At 35.0% G+C, this 20,336-nt stretch overlaps 1 protein-coding gene across 1 annotated transcript; it reads right to left on the bottom strand.

Moving 5' to 3' along the window:
• Positions 1-594: 594 nt before the first annotated feature.
• LOC137745146 (uncharacterized) lies at positions 595-4,274 on the bottom strand. Its single transcript, XM_068485040.1, has 4 exons — positions 3,881-4,274; positions 3,009-3,152; positions 2,184-2,867; positions 595-2,030 (listed from the first exon to the last, which is right to left on the bottom strand). The coding sequence occupies exons 1-4, from the start codon at positions 4,250-4,252 to the stop codon at positions 921-923; spliced, it is 2,310 nt and encodes a 769-aa protein (XP_068341141.1). The 5' UTR covers positions 4,253-4,274; the 3' UTR covers positions 595-920.
• Positions 4,275-20,336: the final 16,062 nt, after the last annotated feature.

The following is a 20,336-nucleotide window of genomic DNA, read 5'->3' as shown; positions in this document are numbered from 1 at the left end:
TTTTTTGTTATTACATTTCTGCCATGTATATTCGTCGTGTTTTCTTTCCCTTTAGATCAATCTATCAACTAAGGTCATGTTTGAGACTGCTTGTGAAATGACCAAAATTGTTTAGCAACCAAAATTGTTTCCAACTATGTTTGGCAATACAATTAATCTGCTTTTGCATTGTAGAAAGTTTTTTTTTTTTTTTATTTAATGAAACTCTAACTAAGTGTTTTTTTAGGAAGCACTTCTAAGTGTTTTTTCAAAAAGCATTTTCAGAATGTGTATACTAAAAGTATTTCTAGCACTCAAATGTTTTCTACATTAGCAGTCCAAACAAGCCAAGTTTATTATTCCATCATTTTTGTGCACATCTTCTCATTCCAAAAACTCAAGTTGAAGAAATTTTACCTCAGTTAACGGATTAAGCTAACCGAATGAAACTATAAAAGGATAAAAATGAAAATCCAAGTAAACTATAGGGACTCAAACTGCAATTCAACTGTTATAAAAAGCTATCAGAAATCATAGGGGAAATTGGAATCACAAAGTTCCTGCACAACAGAATGGTTGGATTTTCACCACATCAAACTGCAAAAGTTAAAAGCCATGAAAGTAAAATTTGGATAACATCGGTAAAAAGTCACATCTCAGTCAACTGAAAGAGAAATTACAGGGTCATGTTTCAGAATTACTCATTTCCCAGTGAGATTAGGCAAGTTAATATAACATAACATAACCTCAAACAGAAGAAACTTACACTTTCATTTTCCAGCCTAACTTAGAAACACACAGCAGTTACCTCTCCCATGACCCTCAAAACGCTTAAGCGGTTTCCTATCTTCCAATTAAGGACACTCAGTTGAAAGAAAAGCGATTAAAAATAAGCGAAAATACAGTTAGAGTAATCACACTTCCTACAATTTACGTTTCTCCTATGCTGCAACCTCTGTTGTTGAAAGTTCGCGACTTTGTGAAGCATCTGCGGTCATTTCTACTGCTGGAGCAGCCAAAGGCAGTTTTAGTAACCGGGTGTAGTGGAACTCAATCTGTAACCGTTGATGAAGAGGCGTGGACGACATTAGTCCTTTCTTGAGATCCGCCTGCAACTCCCTTATTGGAATTGCAGCCAAGAAGCTCTTTATATACTCTTTGCAGGACTCCTTCCCTTGACAGACCACCTCCTCTTCCTCCTTCGGCTCCTCTGACTTGGTTATTTCTGCTTCTACTGTAGATTTTTCTTCCTTCACATTGACCTGCTGGTTTCTAGATTCGCCTGCTTCTGCCACCACAATTGGTTGATCACTGGTTGTCAGTTTATCATCAGATGATTGTTCAACATTTTTCATTTTGTAAATTATCGTGTTGCTGTCGAATTTTAAGACATAGGCCTGGTTGCACCCTTCATAGAGCCTCTCCCCTAATGTGTCAATGATGTAGTAAGCTTCAGCTTCAACCTTGAGAATGAAGAAATGGTCATTCCAGCTGACGATGTAAATTTGAGGTTTGCCATTGCTAACACATTCTGATCCAGCACGGCTAATCTCATCCCAAATGTTATCAAATGACATTGCACCATGTAAAAAGTCAAATCGTCCCTCGTCCACAACCTCCGGATGGAAAAACCCAATAAAAGATTTCCCAGGAACTACAGAAAGAGGACGTATTTTGGCCTGAAGGACTGTTTCAAGATCAAAGTGCTTGTCAGGGAATCGCTCCCTGTAGGTCTCATTTTCGCAGAGATTCCTCCACTCCAATGAGCCTTCTCGAATCAAACTGTCAAACTGGGACTTTATGGGCATGAGCTCTTGGTTATTCTGAAACCAATCAGCAATCACTGCAACCAGAGCTGTACAAGCACCCTCGCCCGCTGCTCGCTCACTCCGTTGATCAATAGAAGCAGAAAAGATTTGGGTGTGAAGCTTCATGTGTCCATCGCGGTTTGTCACTTCCTTGTGCTCCCAACTGCCGATGGCAAAATTATCATCCCCAAATTCAGACACTGACGACCGATTAGCAGATGAATCCTCCTCTGTCTTATTCCACTGCCAAAGTGAATTTAATTATAATCAGAACTTAAGCAACTAACTTTTATTTACTCTGACAGAAAATTAACTACAAGATGCTGAAAACAATCATGACAACACCAAGATCTCATTAAACCATAAGCACAAGAAGAATTAGAAGTGGATACTTACCCCGAGAGATAGAATTTCATCAGAGCTAAGCTGCCGACGATCAAAATCAATGTCATCACCACCTTCTTCACCATAGGCCTTCTTTAACAAAGGTTCTCCTTTGGCTTTAGGAGACCGGATGAAGCTCAGCTTTCTCTTCCTCCAAGATAGTAAGCCTCGTTTTGAACTTGCAGGCGGGTCAGAGACTGGTGCAGTGGACTCCTCAGTTTGTGAGCATCCCACATCTGATTTGCGATTGCTGTAGTAAACCCAGTCCTCACCTTCATCGTTGATTCTCATATTGGAGTAAATTGATCCTCCAGCATAATTTGCATGAGCCAGCGTGCCATAACTGAATGACTTCCTAACGCTGGAATCTTCTTTGACCTCTTCTGATTCACCTTCCTCAAACTCATCAAGTGACTCAGAGTCAAAAGGATAATTATAATCACCATCCTCACTCCTAGCAGAACACCTGCCCTCACTGCCATCCTCCTCACGGCAGGGCTTTTTTGCTTTTCTCGCAGACACATATTCTGTGAAAATTTTTACTTTTCTAAGACCAGCTTTCAGAGCAGAAAGCTCGTCTTTTTCTGGCGATACAGTTTCTGCTGACTGAGGAGGTGATTGAACAGGCAAAATTGATCTCTCCACTGGCTCTGTAATTTCCTGAGTAGTTCCCAGATCCAATAAGCTGAGTGATATCTGAAAATTTAGCAGAACTTGAGATCAGAAATTCTAGAACTTCAGAAAGTTAAGCAGCAGCGGGACCAAACTAATTTCTACCAAGAAAGGATAGCACATGTCGAAGAAGAAAGAACTGGAAACTAGTTGAGAGGAACATACACAAAGTTCAGCAGCAGGACCAGATGAGGTGAAGGGGATGTGTAACTCAAGCTCCTTCTGTTCAGCTTCCGAAACAAAATCAGCAAGGTTCACTGATGCCTTTCCAACAGCAGGAGCCTTACTTTTGGCACCTTGATTCAAACCCTGTATTATAATTGTACCTTAAAAGTTAGTTCTCTAATAAATGGTAATCAAAATTTACCAAAAATCAAATGATCGAAAAAGAAAATATCAAAACGATATAAAAAAATGGTATTCCACAAAATACATCTGCTTTTAGGCACCAAATTGCGGAAAACCCATAACAAAACAACCAATTCTGATTACAGAGGTGTTGAATTCAAACCAATCATGCAACCTAAACGAAAAACAGATTACAATTTGCAGCGATTTGAACCAACAAATGCGCAATTGAAGCAACTATTCATACACTTGTAAAACTTATGGGATGAAAAACCCCTTGAGGGATCAGGATATCATTTCCAATAACCCTTCCCCAACTTAATCAGTAAACTATCAGTCGTGTGAAAGACCCTCCGGTCAATGATCCTCCGAAAAAGTCCCATAGCCGAAAATTGACACAATTAAATTCATAATTAAATACTTCATCAATCCAAACCCTTTGATTATTCAAAGAGACTATTTTTTTCAACCAAGAACAAAAATCAAAACAAATCATCCGTCCAAATCAAATGACAGCAACAGCAATTACAAGAAAAATTAACTATGTCAGCTTAAATTCACAAAACCATGTCTCTAATTTCAAGCTAATTTCACAATAATTTCTCTAAAATCACAAATTTAATTATTAAATTACAAAAAATTTGAGAAAGATCGAAGCAAAAATTCGAAGAAGAAAAATCAAAACTTACATTGAACACAGTAAATACGACCTCCCAAGGGTGAAATACATTGTCCTTGTAAGCCGAGAGAGTGCAAACGCTGTGAAACTCCTCGTCCCAGGAAACGACGCCGTCTTGGGACGAAGCCTCGACCTCTCTGGTAAAGTTCCTCTTGACGACGGCGCGCCGGAGAGAGCTCAAAGCCCCAACCTTGACCTTGGATCCCTTCCACCTAATCTCCGCCGTCCACTTGTCCTCTTTCTCTTGGTCCTGTGGACCGACCCCGCCTGCACCCTCCCGCACCAGATCCCAGCCCTCCAACCGCCGCACCACCAGCCTCACCTCGTACTTCTTCGTCGTCAGAGGCGGCCACGGCCGCCACCTCATCATCTTCACCACCATTCTTCTGAATCAGTCCCTACCCACCGACCCACCGACCCACCAACCCAGAAAAGATAATTTGCGAAAAGCAACCCTTAATCCGAATTGAAATTTTTCTCTAGGGCTGTTTGGTTCCCGGGAAAATAAATAATTCCGATGGAGCTTTTGGGTTTGCAGTGAAGGATTTTCCGAGAAAAGTGGGAGGAAGAACAGAGAGAGAGAGAGAGAGAGAGAATATGCCGTTAAGTTGGGTATGAAAATTTTGTAGAGAGAGAAAGGGAGTGGATTTTAGAGAGAGAAAGTACACGGGAGAGGGTTTGAATGAGGAAATTGTGTCTGTAGTTTGTATTGCTAGTGTAAGAGAAAAGGTTGAGTTGGGTCGGGTCGGGTCCATTTTTGTTTACTTGGGTTAAATTTTCCACCTACGGTTAAGTTTATACTCTCTACTCTGTACCCATACCGATATTCTGTATACCGTATGACAAAACCTAATTCTGCATTTTTTTTTTCTACGATGCCCTTGCATGACCTGAGCCTGAGGTTCAAAGTTCGATTATCTTCTTTCTCACTATTATTTGTATAAAAATATAAATAAATAATTATTATGAAAAAATGCGTTAAATTAAAATAAAGAAACGATTAAATATCCTTATTAACTGATTAAATTCACGCATACAATCTAAAAGTCGTAATAAGGACAGGGTGTGTTGCCCTGGTCTGTAACGCACACTATAATTTCTTCAAAGTCTACTGTCTCTTTGTGGTTGTTAAGTCATCTGGGGGTTGTTATAGTGCTGTAAAATGTTGAGCAGCGTCTTATGTTGACTTGGCAATGCATGATGCATCTGTATTTTTTGTATTTTTTAAAGATGTTTTCTATGATGAAAATTTAAAATTTTGTTTTCAGTTCAACATAACGCAATACGTTAACTTATTGCCTTCAAATATGTAAATTAAACACGTTCACAGTTGTTTAAATAAGTTTGATTTTTGCATATACAAATTAGACATTTTAAGTTCGATTCTTGTAACACTATTGTTAATAGTGACTCGAGCTTGGACTTGATACATGTGAGTTCTATCTATTAATTAAAATACGAGTATGAAATTATTAATTGCTTAAGAGAAGCCAAGACATAGAAAGTGCAGGTGTTCACGGCAAAAACAATGCCGAAACCCCAAAACAAACGTACATAGATAAAAGAAGGAAACTCCCATAAGTACAAACTAAGAGTAATTCTAGAGTCTATGAAGCTGGCGGAGGACATGGCAGCCCATCACGAGACAACGCGAAGATTAGAGAAGACGGAGGTTGATTGACCCAATTTTCTGGGCATGTCTTCTTCACAGCTAGCGAGGCGACTGAATTAGCTGCAGAGTTCGCTACACGAGCGAACCAAGTCCATTAAGAGTGTTGTATGAAATTATTGTTGTAGTCGACTGTGTGATTCAAATTGTGGTGATCGACTGTTGTAGTGCTCTTGTAGTGTCTCTGTAGCGCCCTTATTGAATTAGAATCATTCATTCTCTTTATCATCATCTAAATATCATATCTACAAAAAATCATTTAATTTGGAGATCATTTAGTCACCATACGTGTTAAACCAATCAACGATTCTAATGACAAGTAGCATTCTAAGATGATCTGTCCATTTGTTTTACGCATATGAATGGCTAACAAATCTCCAAATTAAATAATTATTTGCATACATGATCTTTAAATGATGATAAAAATATTAATGAATGATCTCGATTATAATGTCGGGATGATAAAGTCATTAATCATATTGGATAACAAAGAGGAGTATGCAACCCTCAACTTTTCTCCATCAAGTATCAACAACAGAATTATCACATTTGGGTCTACAAGATAATTGTGTATTCAATACATTTAAGTGTCACATAAGTTGGGGGAAAGTAATTTGTGAACAAAAATTCAAGCTCTTAAGCATTTTCCTTCTAAGTAAACAAAAAACAAAACATACTTTATAAAGGTTTAGATTCCTCCACATATTATCAAGTCTTGAAAAAAAGTCACTAAGCAAACGTAAAAACATGAACTAAAAACGTTTAAGAAAACAAACGGAGTAGCTTTATTCATAAAACATCCTCCTTTGTGTATAAATCTTCAAAGTAAAATAAAATTGGAAGTATGACTTGGATTAATCGTCACATCATGAGAAAGAAGTGTAGAAAAAAAATTAAGGTTTTTATGTTTTATGTTTAATTGTTAAACTATTCTTTCGTAAATGCGTTAATTTTTTTGTCAAAAAGTGTTAAAATGTTAAATGTATGTTGCAAGTGAACAATTAACTTACCAATGAATTTGTGAGTATCTTTGTCCTATCGTCTGATTTTAGTTGCTTGCGTGTACTAATTTATCAATCACGTGACATAATCGAACATGCCATATTGGTAATTGACATATTCAAACTCTTATTTTCAAGACAAAAGAGCTAACAATCGTGAGGAGATTCTTTTTCAACCATAATCATTTGAAGAAGTATAACAATGCAATCATTGCTTCGTACGCATGACCTTGGATTAGCATTTTGGAAAGAAAAAAAACACCTGAAGGACGTCTTAATTTATTTGCAATTTCTTAGGCTAACCTATAATTTATTTTTATTTTTAACCCCTCTAGTTAAATATTAAATGTATTTGAATGATGGAGCTTTCAAGTCTTTTGTCCCTTCATTTTTGTAAACAGATATATTATGTACTTCCATGTAACATTTCGTCAAACAGTTAATAGGTTAGTCATCTACCGAGTCATGCAGCACACACATAGACGCTATCAAGTGTTAACGAGTGGTACTTGACATTTTGTCGAACACCTTATGTGCACGAAGTGATTACTACTCGAACAATCAAGGGGTCATGAAAAATGTTCCCCAACAAATTGTGTATAGAACTGACGCACAAAGCAACTTTTTACCTAAAACAAAAACTTTCGTTTCTTGGACGTGAGTTAATTTTAATAAACATTATCTTCAATAAGATAATGTTCAACCGGAAATATAGGACAATAAAGCAATACATAATTTAATTAGTTTTACCAGCTGGCAGCTACAATTTTTAGGTTCAGTGGCTCTATCACCTTTGTGTATATGGCCTGACCCAACATATATATCCAAGTATTTCTTAGTTTATACCGTCCTTTTTAGGTTTTAAGAACGTAACAAAATTGGAAAAGGCAACCATTTGACGCACAAGAAAAGGTGTTTTTGCTTTAGGGTTGGACTCTACTCACATGCACCATATCCACTAAAAAATTTCCCAAACTACTGCATAATTGGCAATGGCTAACCATTCTTCTCAAATTTTAACCTCCCAACGCATTTGATTCTTCAATTATATGACACGGCGTAATATAATGAACTGAAAAAATTGAACGAAGTATTCTAATCTAAGAACTAGCAATTACTTAAATAGTGTCTCTTAACTCTATATTAATCACGAGTATAAATAGAAGGCAAAATAAACAAGTATCAAGTACCATAAAGATTATAAAATCTTGAATTTTCGTTTTGGGTAAACAAAATAGTTTAACCAAAATGCCCCTATATTAGAGCAAAGCACCGAGTTTGGTTCATATTGCCATTTTCTTCAAAACGGTGAGTTATGGACCTAAATATGACATTGAATCTTAAATCTACAATGCTTTAACTTTGTTGTTAATTTTACGCCTTTCTAAATTTCTTCAATCTTTTTAGTCATTTGTTCTACTCATCACCTTTCTATTATCAAATTAATTGCAAAATCTAAGTGTAACTTTTCTTTTACAATGGGCTCATTTTCTTTTTTTTTTTTTTTTTTTTTTTAAAAAAAATCAATTATTGGCATTCTAAAAAAGTTAATATAGACTCATCTAATTTTTACTTTCCGTCATGACATTGATATGAAAGGAATGCAAGATGGCTATTGAAATAAAAGCACCCTCCTTCACCACAAAACTAGTTGACCACTTTGGGTGGTGGTGCGCTCGTTTCTCTTCTAGTGATCTTGCTTCTGATGTCATGCTTTGGTAGTCATGCAATATATACTGAGTCAACGTCTAAACTAATCCAACTCATCTTCCCTTTTCTTTTCTTTTTCGCGGATATAAACCCAACCATTTTTTTTCCTTTCTCTTCTTCTGGATTGACTGTTTCTGCAAATGTAAAGGAGTTCTAGTTAGTTGGTTTGCCCCTTTTTGACTCCATATGCACCACATGTGTCACATGTTGCACTCGATTGCATGTGCAGTTTTGCTTCATGGGTTGGATAGGGATCGAAGACCTTTGAAGCCAGAATACTCAGATACAGGTACATTATCTCTTTTATGTGAACCAAAATAAAGGGCAAACAAAACCAACCTCAATTAGGGTTTTAGTTTCTTTCATTCAAGGACAGTTTTGGCTTTACAGTTTGGCTTTCTTGCACTTTAAAAGTTCAGATTGATTTTGCCACAAGCATTACGATCTGTGGTGTTCTTCAACACGTGTAGTATATTCCAACTTCCATGAATAATGAGTTCGATATCAAATTATTGCTAACGAATTGTGTGGTTAACCCAACTCTCCACCCCTTGTAGTGTTGTATTAGGAAATCGAATTGGTTTTGAAGGGAGCCTTTGGACTTGGGAAACTCATTTGTTTGTTCCTTGCAAATTGAAAGGAATCATAACCTCATGTTAGCTAGAGATGATGATTATCATGATTGATCAAGTTATTATTACTAAATATGTGGGCTCTAAATTAGTTACCTAACAAATTCATTGGCTCCACCATTACAAGCTGGATCTCAATTCAAAATTTTTGCTTATCACTTAAAAAGGGTTTTAAATATTATGCGCAGTCTACAAGCACATTTAAAACCGCTTTAAGGTCATTAAAATCATACAGAGATCTAGAGAGATAGAGAGAGTAATTAAGAAACTTAAAAAGCACTTTTGTGATGGAGTAAATAATACTCTTTCAACTAATGTATTAATGCAAATTTTTATAACAACCCTATGTACATGCGCAAAATTTACATTTGGGCCTTACATCCAATGAGGGAGCTGTTCATCTAGGTTAATTGAAAACCGGATGGAAATGGTGAATTAGACCTGGTTTGGTACTGAGGTGATTCTGAAAAAAGCTGCTATAAAAAAAAGCTGGGAGCTGTTTTTGTGTTTGGTAAACACTCAGCTTCAGCTTTTTTTCACAGTTTTGGATGAAAAAAAGCCAAAAACAAGAAGCTGCAAAACCTAGCTTTGAAAAACCGGCTTTTTTTCACATCTGTTTTACATAAAAGTTTACCAAACACTCTAATACTGCTTTTTTTTTTCAAAAGCACTTTTACAAAAAAGTTTACCAAACACTCTGCTGCTTTATTTCACAGCTGCTTATTCTCACAGCACAGCAGAAGCAGCTTTTTTTCAAAGCACAGCAATACCAAACCAGCCCTTAGTGATACAAATGGAGCATGATCGCTAATACAACGTCTTTAGATTGTTGAAAGAAATAATTCTCTGACAAGGGTTAGAGTCGTTAGATTGTGTTATAATAATCATATTCCAACAAAACTCAACCAATTTGTAAGTTCATTGAACTTCAACATAAAATTATAGTTGGAAAAATTAAGAAATACTTGTTTGAGAAAAACAAAGATAAATTTGGTCCGTACAGTTTCATGAGGTCTCAACAGATTCGACTTTCGTATTCTTCTAGTTTCGGTTTTAGCAATAATACTCACGTATTTAATTAGTTTAGATATATGTGGCAATTTGAAGACACTTTTAGGGTGTCATGTAATTTGTTTTGTCACCTTAATTAACAAATTTTGCATCATTTTGATCACTCATTGCTCAGAAGTCTTCTCCTATCACTGCATAAAATCACACAATCTCAAACTACTATACTAATTTAATTATTCAAAATAATGTAGAAGTTTCAACAAATGCACAATATACTTTTCTACTTCTAGATAACAAGAATAAATATGGCTTGTTTGAAAGTGCTTTTAAAATTATTGAAATCTTTTTTGTGAAAATATTTTTGAAACCAATCATTAGTTAAAACACAAATGAATCCTGAAAAAAAAATACTTGAAGTGCTTTTTGGAAGAAGCACATAACTGATGCTTATTCTATGAAGTACTTCAAGTGCTTTTAGAACCAAAAAACGTTTTTCTAAAAGCACTTTTAGTTATTTTAAAAACATTTCCAAACGAGCTTTTATATATATATATATATATATATATATATATAAAATAAAAAATATTTACACCCATATATATATATATATATATATGTATGGTTATCTAGATAACTAGAATACAAACACGTGTGTGTGTGTGTGTGTGTGTGTGTTTATATGTTCAAAAGGAGAATTGTTATTAACATTTTAAAAATCTTATTTTGCACTCTAAATTTTCTATAATTATAAACAAAAATACACTTATAAGAAGTATATAATGACGATTTGTGGAATACTAATAACAATTCTCTTCAAAAATAGCCCAATACATGACATTAGATTTGGAACTGGATCCCCTCCAGACTCAAAGGAACTGAGCCCAAAAATCAAATGATCCGGGCTATTAAGATTTGATCTAACGACTACAATTATTATAACTTTTAGAGAGCTTCCCTATTTATAGTCATTTAATCAAATTTCAATGATTTGGATCATTTGATAAGTGAGCTCAATTCCTTTGAGTAATCCAGTTCCATTAGATTTATCATTGGCCTTTAGAAAACAATGATGAAATCGTGCAAAGACTTTTATACCCTCTTAAAATCTCTCTAACCTATTAAAATAATGCACAATAAACACGTCAAACCACATGCATGCTTCTGGATTCTGACTTTTGATTGCTTGGTCTGTTTCGTGTCCTTTTCATTAGATCACTGGGAATTAAAGCATAAGCTAATTCTATCAATTTGCAATGGGGATGGACGTGGGCTCAGCCCCTCACTATATCGTTATTTAATTAAATCAATCAAGTGTGATTTTTTTTTTCCATAAAAATTAGGTCTTCAATATAGCATATTGTTTTCTCCAATATATTAGCTGTTAAAATTCTGCATATATATATAACCATTATGATCATGCTTCTTCCCATCGTGCCATCCCCAGTACGAAAATTATAGACTAAAATAGTAGTAAATTAAATATCATAATCAAGCATGTTCATTTAAGAAACAAATATTAAAATATCATCTTCCACCATTTCTAGAAGCTTAGCCTCTGTGTTTTATTAAGAGTGAATAGGTCATCAACATGCTTAAGAGCTAAGACTATGCCATTTTATTTCACATGCATTGCGTGTGTATAATGTAACGTAAACATTTGATTCAATTTACAATTTTATATATAGGTCAAACTTGGTGACTCTACTCACGATCAAGTTTACAAACAAAAAAAATAAAAATAATATGGTGCCACATGATTGGTTTGAAATATCGGTCACGAAGCATGAAATCCTACCGTAACATGCATTGATGTAGAATAGATGATAGAACTAATCAAATAGCAACTCGAAAGACGTAAAACTAGTAGATTGCAAGTTTGATCGCCAGTGTTGGAATAGTGCTTCTAATATGTTTCGAAGAGCACCACGCATGGATCATGGATACTATCTCAAAATTGCGTTTTAAGTTTCAAGTATACTTTTAGAACTTTGTTAATTGTTTGTTTTCTTTCATATTTAAACGTTAAGTCTTATTAATTAGGGTTTGAACTTGTGTTTTTGAATGTATAAATATACCTTCTTGGTGTAGGTTTTGTTATCTCATTGATATTATCAATCAAATTTGAGTTTTAATCTCTTTCTTCCTAGAGAATTCTAGGGTTTGCTAGTATTTTCTAGCCAAGGAATAACATTTGAGCTTCCTTGATTATATCGGATGCGTCATACATGATCAATAACACGACCGCATATAGAATGTTATCGTTTGCACAACCAATAAGATGACCGAACATGTTTTAAGTTTTCAACATAGTAGAGGGCAAGATTGGTTTTGAAATATCGGTCACTTTCACATTCCATTAAATGGTAGGTCCTCCGAAAAGAAAATACACCATATAAAGTAGATTTTCTCTTTTGACATTGTTCCGTTAGACAGATTCAGTCTGTAAAGGTTTGACAAATTAAGTTGAAAGTCCAAGTAATTTGTTATTCTTTCACCATCTGCAAATCTTTGAATGCTTTTATGATGATCTCAAGGACCTCATACAATCAGTTGAAACTAGCTACTACCATCTTTGACCTTGTGTGTGTATTGCAAAAAATGAGAAGATAATTGCAATTATCTTTTCTTAAACACACGATCAACAGCTTAATGAAAAGACTGAAGGCACATATATAGAAATCTTAAAATAAAGATACGGTGGAAACACAACACTACACAAATGTACCTCCAAAACCCTAAAAAGCCAGAAAGCATGGAATAAGTAGCCACAAATCAAGGAAAGGACCACAGTGGGCCTAGAGAGAAACACCAATCACAATCAATCAAGAAAACGAAGAACCCTGGGCTAATGAAAATTCGCCATTTGTCAAGTAAGAAATTTAGAATGCCTCCTATTGGATCGGAGAGTGATTCGGACCTTCTCACCGTAGGAGAAAGCGGCCATTTTCGCGAGCACTCGACATTTCAGCTATTACTTAACGAATTCATATCATCGTCGAATTCATATATATTCATCGTACATTATGCGGTTAAAAATTATTTTAAATATTTTTATTTAAAATTAAATACAAACAGTACCTGATAAAAATTGACCGCATGATATATGATGAACGGATACGATTTACGGATCCCTAGAATTCTCACCAAAAGAATCCGAAAAGAATCCTGTTAGTTACTTAACTATTTTTATAGGTTAATAATAATCATATTCTTGCTTCATATAGCTTTTGTCAAGTTTGTCAAGCTCAATTTTTTTTATGTGGTGCAATTTATACTTCTTTTTATCTTATATATATTTTTAATTTTTTGTCCTCAAATAAAATGAATTCAAATAATCAAATGACAAAAATTAATAGGAGATATATGAGAGGTAAAAAAATGTGTGCGGACAACGCCACCATTTTTTCTCTTTTTTTTTTTTTGTAAAACCAACTCACAATTATCATCCATTTTTCTTAACCTTTTTCACTATGCCTTAAACCTTTTTTCAAATAGCAATTAGGTCATTTAACTGTGATCAGTTTTACTATCAAATATTGATTTAACTATATATATATATATATATATATATATATATATGCATTTTTCTTTATACGTGAGTTGAGTAATGAGATCAAGGAATATAATTAGAAGATGAGTTCAAATTTTGTGAAAATATAGATAGAAAAGGAAAAGAGTATTATTTATGCGATGCAACTAACTAGGTTATGAGAAGATGTTAATCTAGAGCCTACTTGGAATTATGTAATATATTTTAGTATAGGGCAATTAGGTTATAGATAATATTTTCCACTTAGATTGTAATAAGTCTTTAATTCAGAAGAATTTTGAGAGGGCAACTTGCAAAGTTCTTGGTCTTTCCGAGTATGAACTTTGAACATGTCTTCTTAACCAAGGTTTAGAAAGTCATTTGCAAAAAACGCAATTGCACAGAGAGAAATGATTTCTGCCCATCACCTTGTCTCATTTTCCAAACCCATTATTTATATCTTTGTTTTTAATTTATTTACTCAATTTAATGGTTAAAAATAAGAATATCTGGATGAAAAAAAAAATAGTGAGCACTTATCATTATCCTTGCACCAAATTTTTTTTATCTTATTTTTATATTTTATTTTTATAATCTTATCAACACCGTCAACCGCCATCTTGCAGTTCATCGTTTGTGTATACTTTTGGTGGTGTAAAAGTTAATTAACCAATTCCTTAAACAGAAAATGTCTCAAAAAACAGAGCTGGCCATGAGTCAGAAGCCCCACGGGACCAATCACTCCAAACCTCAAAAGCTCCAAGTATTGGAGCCTTTTGTTGATTGATTCTTCTTGTATTAGGGCTTAAACAAATAATAATTCTTTTACGTGTTCAACAAATACTAATTTAGGATTTGGTTTACGTATGTTTGTCATCACATATTCAGATTATTCTCTTTAACGAGTTCAACAGTATACTGCATTGTTCGTTCAACGATCGATTATATACTGATTACCAATAAGATAATAATTAATTAGCTAATCTATTGAATATTCTCCCAACTTTTTGGTCAAAAAGATCTGGTCAGACCTCAATTGGTTAATTAATCCTGATTAAAGCTAATTATAATATAATATATCACAGCATATTATATTAAACCATTTTATATAGTTCGGAATACACTTTTTTGTGCCGTTAAGTGTAGAATTTTACCGTTGTGCATGTTATCGGATTTTAGAATATCAAATCTAGATTCTGAAATTTTTGCTTCACTAAATCTATGTCCGGTGTATTTCCAGTAACAGGATGGTGTGGTGGATTCACCATGCAAGCAGGTGGGCGAGTGGCTCGTTTAGGTGGGCAGCCGAGTCCAGAAAAGGCGACGCTTAACTGAACTATCACGAATACCACTTCTTTTGTCTTCACATGTGTTTGGAAAACCTTCGCCTTTTAGGTTTCTTATGCTTACATAAAATCAAACTAAAACTAATACGTGTTTACCAAATGTGAGATTACACACATTATTTTTGGCCACAAGTTAAAATATGGTGCGTTATGGGGCTTATCTATTTATTTACGCCAAAGTCGCACTTCCACCAACTTCGAGATGCTTTTGTCACGCAAACAATTAGCGCTCAGGAATATCTTGCCTCCTTAAATGCAAACGTACGCATCATCTAACACGCTAAGGTCACTACCGTGATGTGCTAGCCATCACAAGACACAGCTGAAAGCCAGCTACTAGGAATTACAATAATTGTTAGCACCAAAGGACCGATCTACCCCTACTCCAGCTCAACGATATGATCGAGGTTGCTCCTTCTCCCCTATCTATAAATAAAGTCAAAGGCCTTCAAGCTCAGAATCTTTGTCAAATTCAATCTCTAAAATGAAACAAAAAAACTCGAGTGATCATTTAATCAACCCAACTGTTTTTCAGCAAAAACCCAATTGCTTTTTAGCAAAACTCTATAAGCTTTTCAGCTACAATCTCAAAGTCTTCATTCGAAGCAAACAATGCCTATGATTTATGAGATCTAAGTATTTTACAACTTTGCCACCCCATGGTATGCTTCAGTTGATGTGCAATTCCAACCACCCTAATTTCCTCTCTGAAGCGCATGTTTTGTACTAATTCCAATTTGACACCAGTGATCTCGGTGGACTCCTTTAGCATTATCTTGCCCTTCATGGTATGAATCTTGCTAGAATTTTTATTACATTCTATTTGTTGTCTTAGTTTATGTTTTGCTGACATTTACTTTTTAGGCAAGCATACACGATGTTGCACTAAATTTTAATTCCTTGTTAGGCACAAAAAAAGAACTTAATTGAACCAACGCCCCCACTCAATGCACAATCAATTGGTTAAGAAGTCACACGCACACTCAAACACAAACACTGTATATATGTTGGCAACCTCCAAAAATAGCACCCCTATTCTCTCAAGCCATCTCGTGGCACTGATGTCGAAAGCAACACTCGGAGCAAATATGTGTTAAACCTAATTAAAGCCATCTCGTGGCATTGATGTCGAAAGCAACACTCGGAGCAATTAATTAATCCTAATTAAAGCTAATTATAATATTTTTACCCAAAAAAAACAAGCTAATTATAATATAATATATCACAGCATATTATATTAAACCATTTTATATGGTTCGGAATACACTTTTTTGTGCCGTTAAAGTGTAGAATTTTACCGTTGTGCATGTTATCGGATTCTAGAATATCAAAGCTAGAATCTGAAATTTTGTCTTCACTAAATCTTTGTCCGGTGTATTTCCAGTAACAGGATGGTGTGGTGGATTCACCAGGTCAGCAGGCGGGCGAGTCCAGAAAAGGCGGCTCTTAACTGAACTATCACGAATACCACTTCTTTTGTCTTCTCATGTGTTTGGAAAACCTTCGCCTTTTAGGTTTCTTATGCTTACATAAAATCAAACTAAAACTAATACGTGTTTAACAAATATGAGATTACACACATCATTTTTTGCCACAAATTAAAATATGGTGCGTTATGGGGCTTACCTTTTTATTTACGCCAAAGTCGCACTTCCACCAACTTCAAGACACTTTTGTCATGCAAACAATTAGTGCTTGGGAATATCTCGCCCCCTTAAATGCAAATGTACGCATCATCTAACACACTAAGGTCACTACCGTGATGTGCTAGCCGCCACAAGACACAGCTGAAAGCCACCTACTAGGAATTACAGTAATTGTTAGCACCAAAGGACCAATCTACCCCTACTCCAGCTCAACGATATGATCAAGGTTGCTCCTTCTCCCCTATCTATAAATAAAGTCAAAGGCCTTCAAGCTCAGAATCTTTGCCAAATTCAATCTCTAAAATTAAACAAAAAAACTCGAGTGATCATTTAATCAACCCAACTGTTTTTCAGCAAAAACCCAATTGCTTTTCAGCAAAACTCTATAAGCTTTTCAACTACAATCTCAAAGCCTTCATTCAAAGCAAACAATGCCTATGATTTATGAGATCTAAATATTTTACAACTCTGCCACCCCATGGTATGCTTCAGTTGATGTGCAATTCCAACCATCCTAATTTCTTCTTTGAAGCGCATGTTTTGTACTAAGTCCAATTTGACACTAATGATCTCAAAGGACTCCTTTAGCATTATCTTGCCCTTCAAGGTATGAATCTTGCTAGAATTTTTATTACATTTTATTTGTTGTCTTAGTTTTTGTTTCGCTTACATTTACTTTTTAGGCAAGCATACACGATGTTGCACTAAATTTTAATTCCTCGTTAGGCACAAAAAAAGAACTTAATTGAACCAATGTCCCACTCAGTTGGTTAAGAAGTCACACGCACACTCAAACACAAACACTGTATATATGTTGGCAGCCTCCAAAAATAGCACACGTATTCTCTCAAGCCATCTCGTGGCACTGATGTCGAAAGCAACACTCGGAGAAAATAAGTGTTAAACCTAGTCCAGACTCTGTCCGAGTTTTGACACCAGCACAAACACACACAATTTGTGATTGTTTAAGTGGTTATAAAATGAGTTATTATTGGATTAGGTTAAGGGTTCACTTCATTTTGCAAGTGGTAGATTGCATTGGTGAAAAGGTCTTTCTCTTCAACTAACTAGTCCCAAGTTCTACTCCCTTTGGTCTAGTTTAGAGTTACAATATCGCTTCGAATAAAAAAAAAGTTTAATTAAATTCTCATTGCAACTGAGAAACCTATTTTAAAAAAAAATTACTTAAATTAAGTATGGTATACTTTGTCCTTTTCTCTTTTGGTCAATGGATAATATCATAAAAAGAGTATTTAATTTATTCGATTTCACAGCCAAAAATTGAGAGAAATGTGTGTTAGGTAAAAAAAAGAGTGTTGGATCGCACCCACCCACCCTAACAGGGTCAACTAAAAAAGGGTAAAGGGGTAAAAGCCAACAAGAATCATGCAAGGAAAATATAACCGTTAAGATACACAATCAAATGAAGACTAGTTTATCATTTTCTATTCTTTCAACATATAGAAAACAAAGACTAGTTGTGGCACGCAACAGCGATTATTTAACCTAACTTACAGTTAACCTCTTCTGGCTTCTCCTTGGATATAATTACTAATTAATTAGGTAGCAGATGAGCTACCGCCAGTGCTTAAGCAGTTACGGATGAACAGAAACAAACATATCGCACAACTTTCTCAACTTCTCGACTTCCACTCGTATGTGCTTGTTTTCAAGTACCTAAAAAGAGAAAGGAAACTTTTATGTAAAGAAAATTATATTTGTCACGGAATCTGCGTCTTGGTTACTGATAGCAAGAAAGAAATTAAGCACAGAACCAAATGTCTTTTTCTAAAATCAAAGGCATAGACCTCTACTCCAAATTTATAATAAAAACAGGATGTGATTTGTGAAACCGCAAAACCCCACGGTTCACGGACCACAGAACAACGGGACAAAACTGAAGGACAGCTTCGAAACAAAAGCAGCGATGCATACAATGCTGGACACCATTTAAATAATAACTAAATAAACCCTAAAAAGAAATTTAAAAATTTTGATGAGTGTTAATGAGATGATAAAAAAGTTGGCATATCATTCGAGAAAAGAGGAATATTGCTCTGCTTGTTAAAATTACAAAGGAGTTTCTACTAAGATATTTTACAACTGATGTATAAAATTTTATGTTTATAATCGGAACTGTTCAATATTATAATTAATTATGTAGAGATCATTTATGCAAAAAATTAATTAAAATAAAGTTGTTTAGTCAATTAACTATAGCAAATAGATTGACGGTTCGTAATATTTTTACTGTATCCAACCATTTGTTTTTATACACTTCAATGGCTAAACAATCTCACATTTTATTGACTTTTAGCATAAATGAACTCTACAAAGTGATTTATAACATGAAATGTTCCTATCATAAGTACAAAATTTTGTAAATTCGTTATAAAGCATCTTGAGGAGAATCTCCTCATCCATTGATAAGCTAAGTTCATTTTTTTGCGAAAAGTAGTTTGGTGGAGTCTATATATCACGCACTACCTAACTGTTGAGAATGAATTCTACGTTGATGAGAGGAGTGACCTTGCATGAGCTTATAAGAGGTTGAATTACTCCTCATCTCTTGCCAATTGGTTTTATGGTGACCTCAACTTTCTTCATGGTATCCAAGCAAGTTGTCTCACGTGTGAAGCCCAACGACCACACACGCTCCACGTCACCCCGTTTGTATCCATGTGTTCGGCTTGAAAATTTACCACACGTGAGGGGGCGTGTTGAGAATGAATCCTACATTGATGAGAAGAGGGACCTTACATGATCAGCTTATAAGAGGTTGGACTACTTTCCATGTTGCCAATTGGTTTTATGATGGAATCTCAACTTTCTTCACTAACTCAAAAAATTATTAGGGTTCAACATTCAAGTAATGGGGAAATATTCAGAGTATGTGACAATTTTGATGATGTAAAACTGAGGAAACGGCCAGTAAACAACCCCATATGGGATGATCGATGAAAAATTCACATATCATTAGAGAAGAATGGTTCACACGAGTAGTATTAGCCAGTGCTTTAGTGTTAGTAGCGTTTTTATTCAATACATGTTAGTCATGTGCTTAAAAAGTGCACTATCCATTTCATAAACAATTGATACGTAATAAATTGATGATATGAAAGAATTTCTCCCTCTCTATATACGTTTTATATACAATGACTCACACTCATCTATATCACAGTTTTTTTTTTTTTTTTTTCATACAAATGATGTTGAGAAGAAGAAATTTACACCTGGAACATCGAATAAAGAGTAAATAATAATAATAATAGTAATAATTAAAGAAATGGGGTAAGTGGCATTTTGACCTTCAAATGCAAGCGACGAACAATGATTATAGTCCATTAGTGGTGGGAGGGAAGCCTTGGAGAAATTTTACAATCTCTCATGAAGATGACCCGATACACCGAGTATCATAATATAAATGGTTAAAATTTTTTTTTTTTCTTTTCAAATATCTAACCATTGATATTATGACACATGATATATAGAGCCGTGTTTTCAGCACACTGAAAATTTCTCAAAACGTTGATAGTCACGAGGGCCATGTGTTCCACTAGGCTTCACTCCTCCCGTGGATGTACATTATGTATATTTGTGAAGGAATCCCAGGAGGATTAATGGTGCCTTGGCATCGGACGATAATGACATAATTTTGATTTCTGTTTCTTGTCAACCTACTAATCAACCAAATGGAGCTCCACCACACAACGACAATATTAAAGCGGTCATTGCTTACTGCCCAACACTTGACCTTTTTACTATTACACACATGGATTGACAATGTTCAATTCTTGAATAGACAAGACAAAGGATTATGGCGATGCTGGAGGACAAACTTACCTGTCTACGAGTGTATGTCTTCTGCTTTCTCTCCCGTCAACACTCATGATTGTGTTATAAGCGTAGTAGGAATACGTGA

The sequence above is a fragment of the Pyrus communis genome, chromosome 9, assembly GCF_963583255.1.
Source record: "Pyrus communis chromosome 9, drPyrComm1.1, whole genome shotgun sequence".
In the NCBI taxonomy this organism is placed as follows: domain Eukaryota; kingdom Viridiplantae; phylum Streptophyta; class Magnoliopsida; order Rosales; family Rosaceae; genus Pyrus; species Pyrus communis.
Note: the sequence above shows the minus strand (reverse complement) of the source record. Positions and strands in the feature narration are given on the sequence as shown.

Excerpts from the sequence above, each read along its gene's own strand:
- LOC137745146 (XM_068485040.1), bottom strand. The coding sequence starts at position 4,252 with ATGGTGGTGAAGATGATGAGGTGGCGGCCGTGGCCGCCTCTGACGACG. Across the intron at positions 2,868-3,008 it reads GTCCTGCTGCTGAACTTTGT|ATATCACTCAGCTTATTGGA; the intron begins GTATGTTCCTCT and ends CTAAATTTTCAG. Across the intron at positions 2,031-2,183 it reads ATGAAATTCTATCTCTCGGG|TGGAATAAGACAGAGGAGGA; the intron begins GTAAGTATCCAC and ends TCACTTTGGCAG.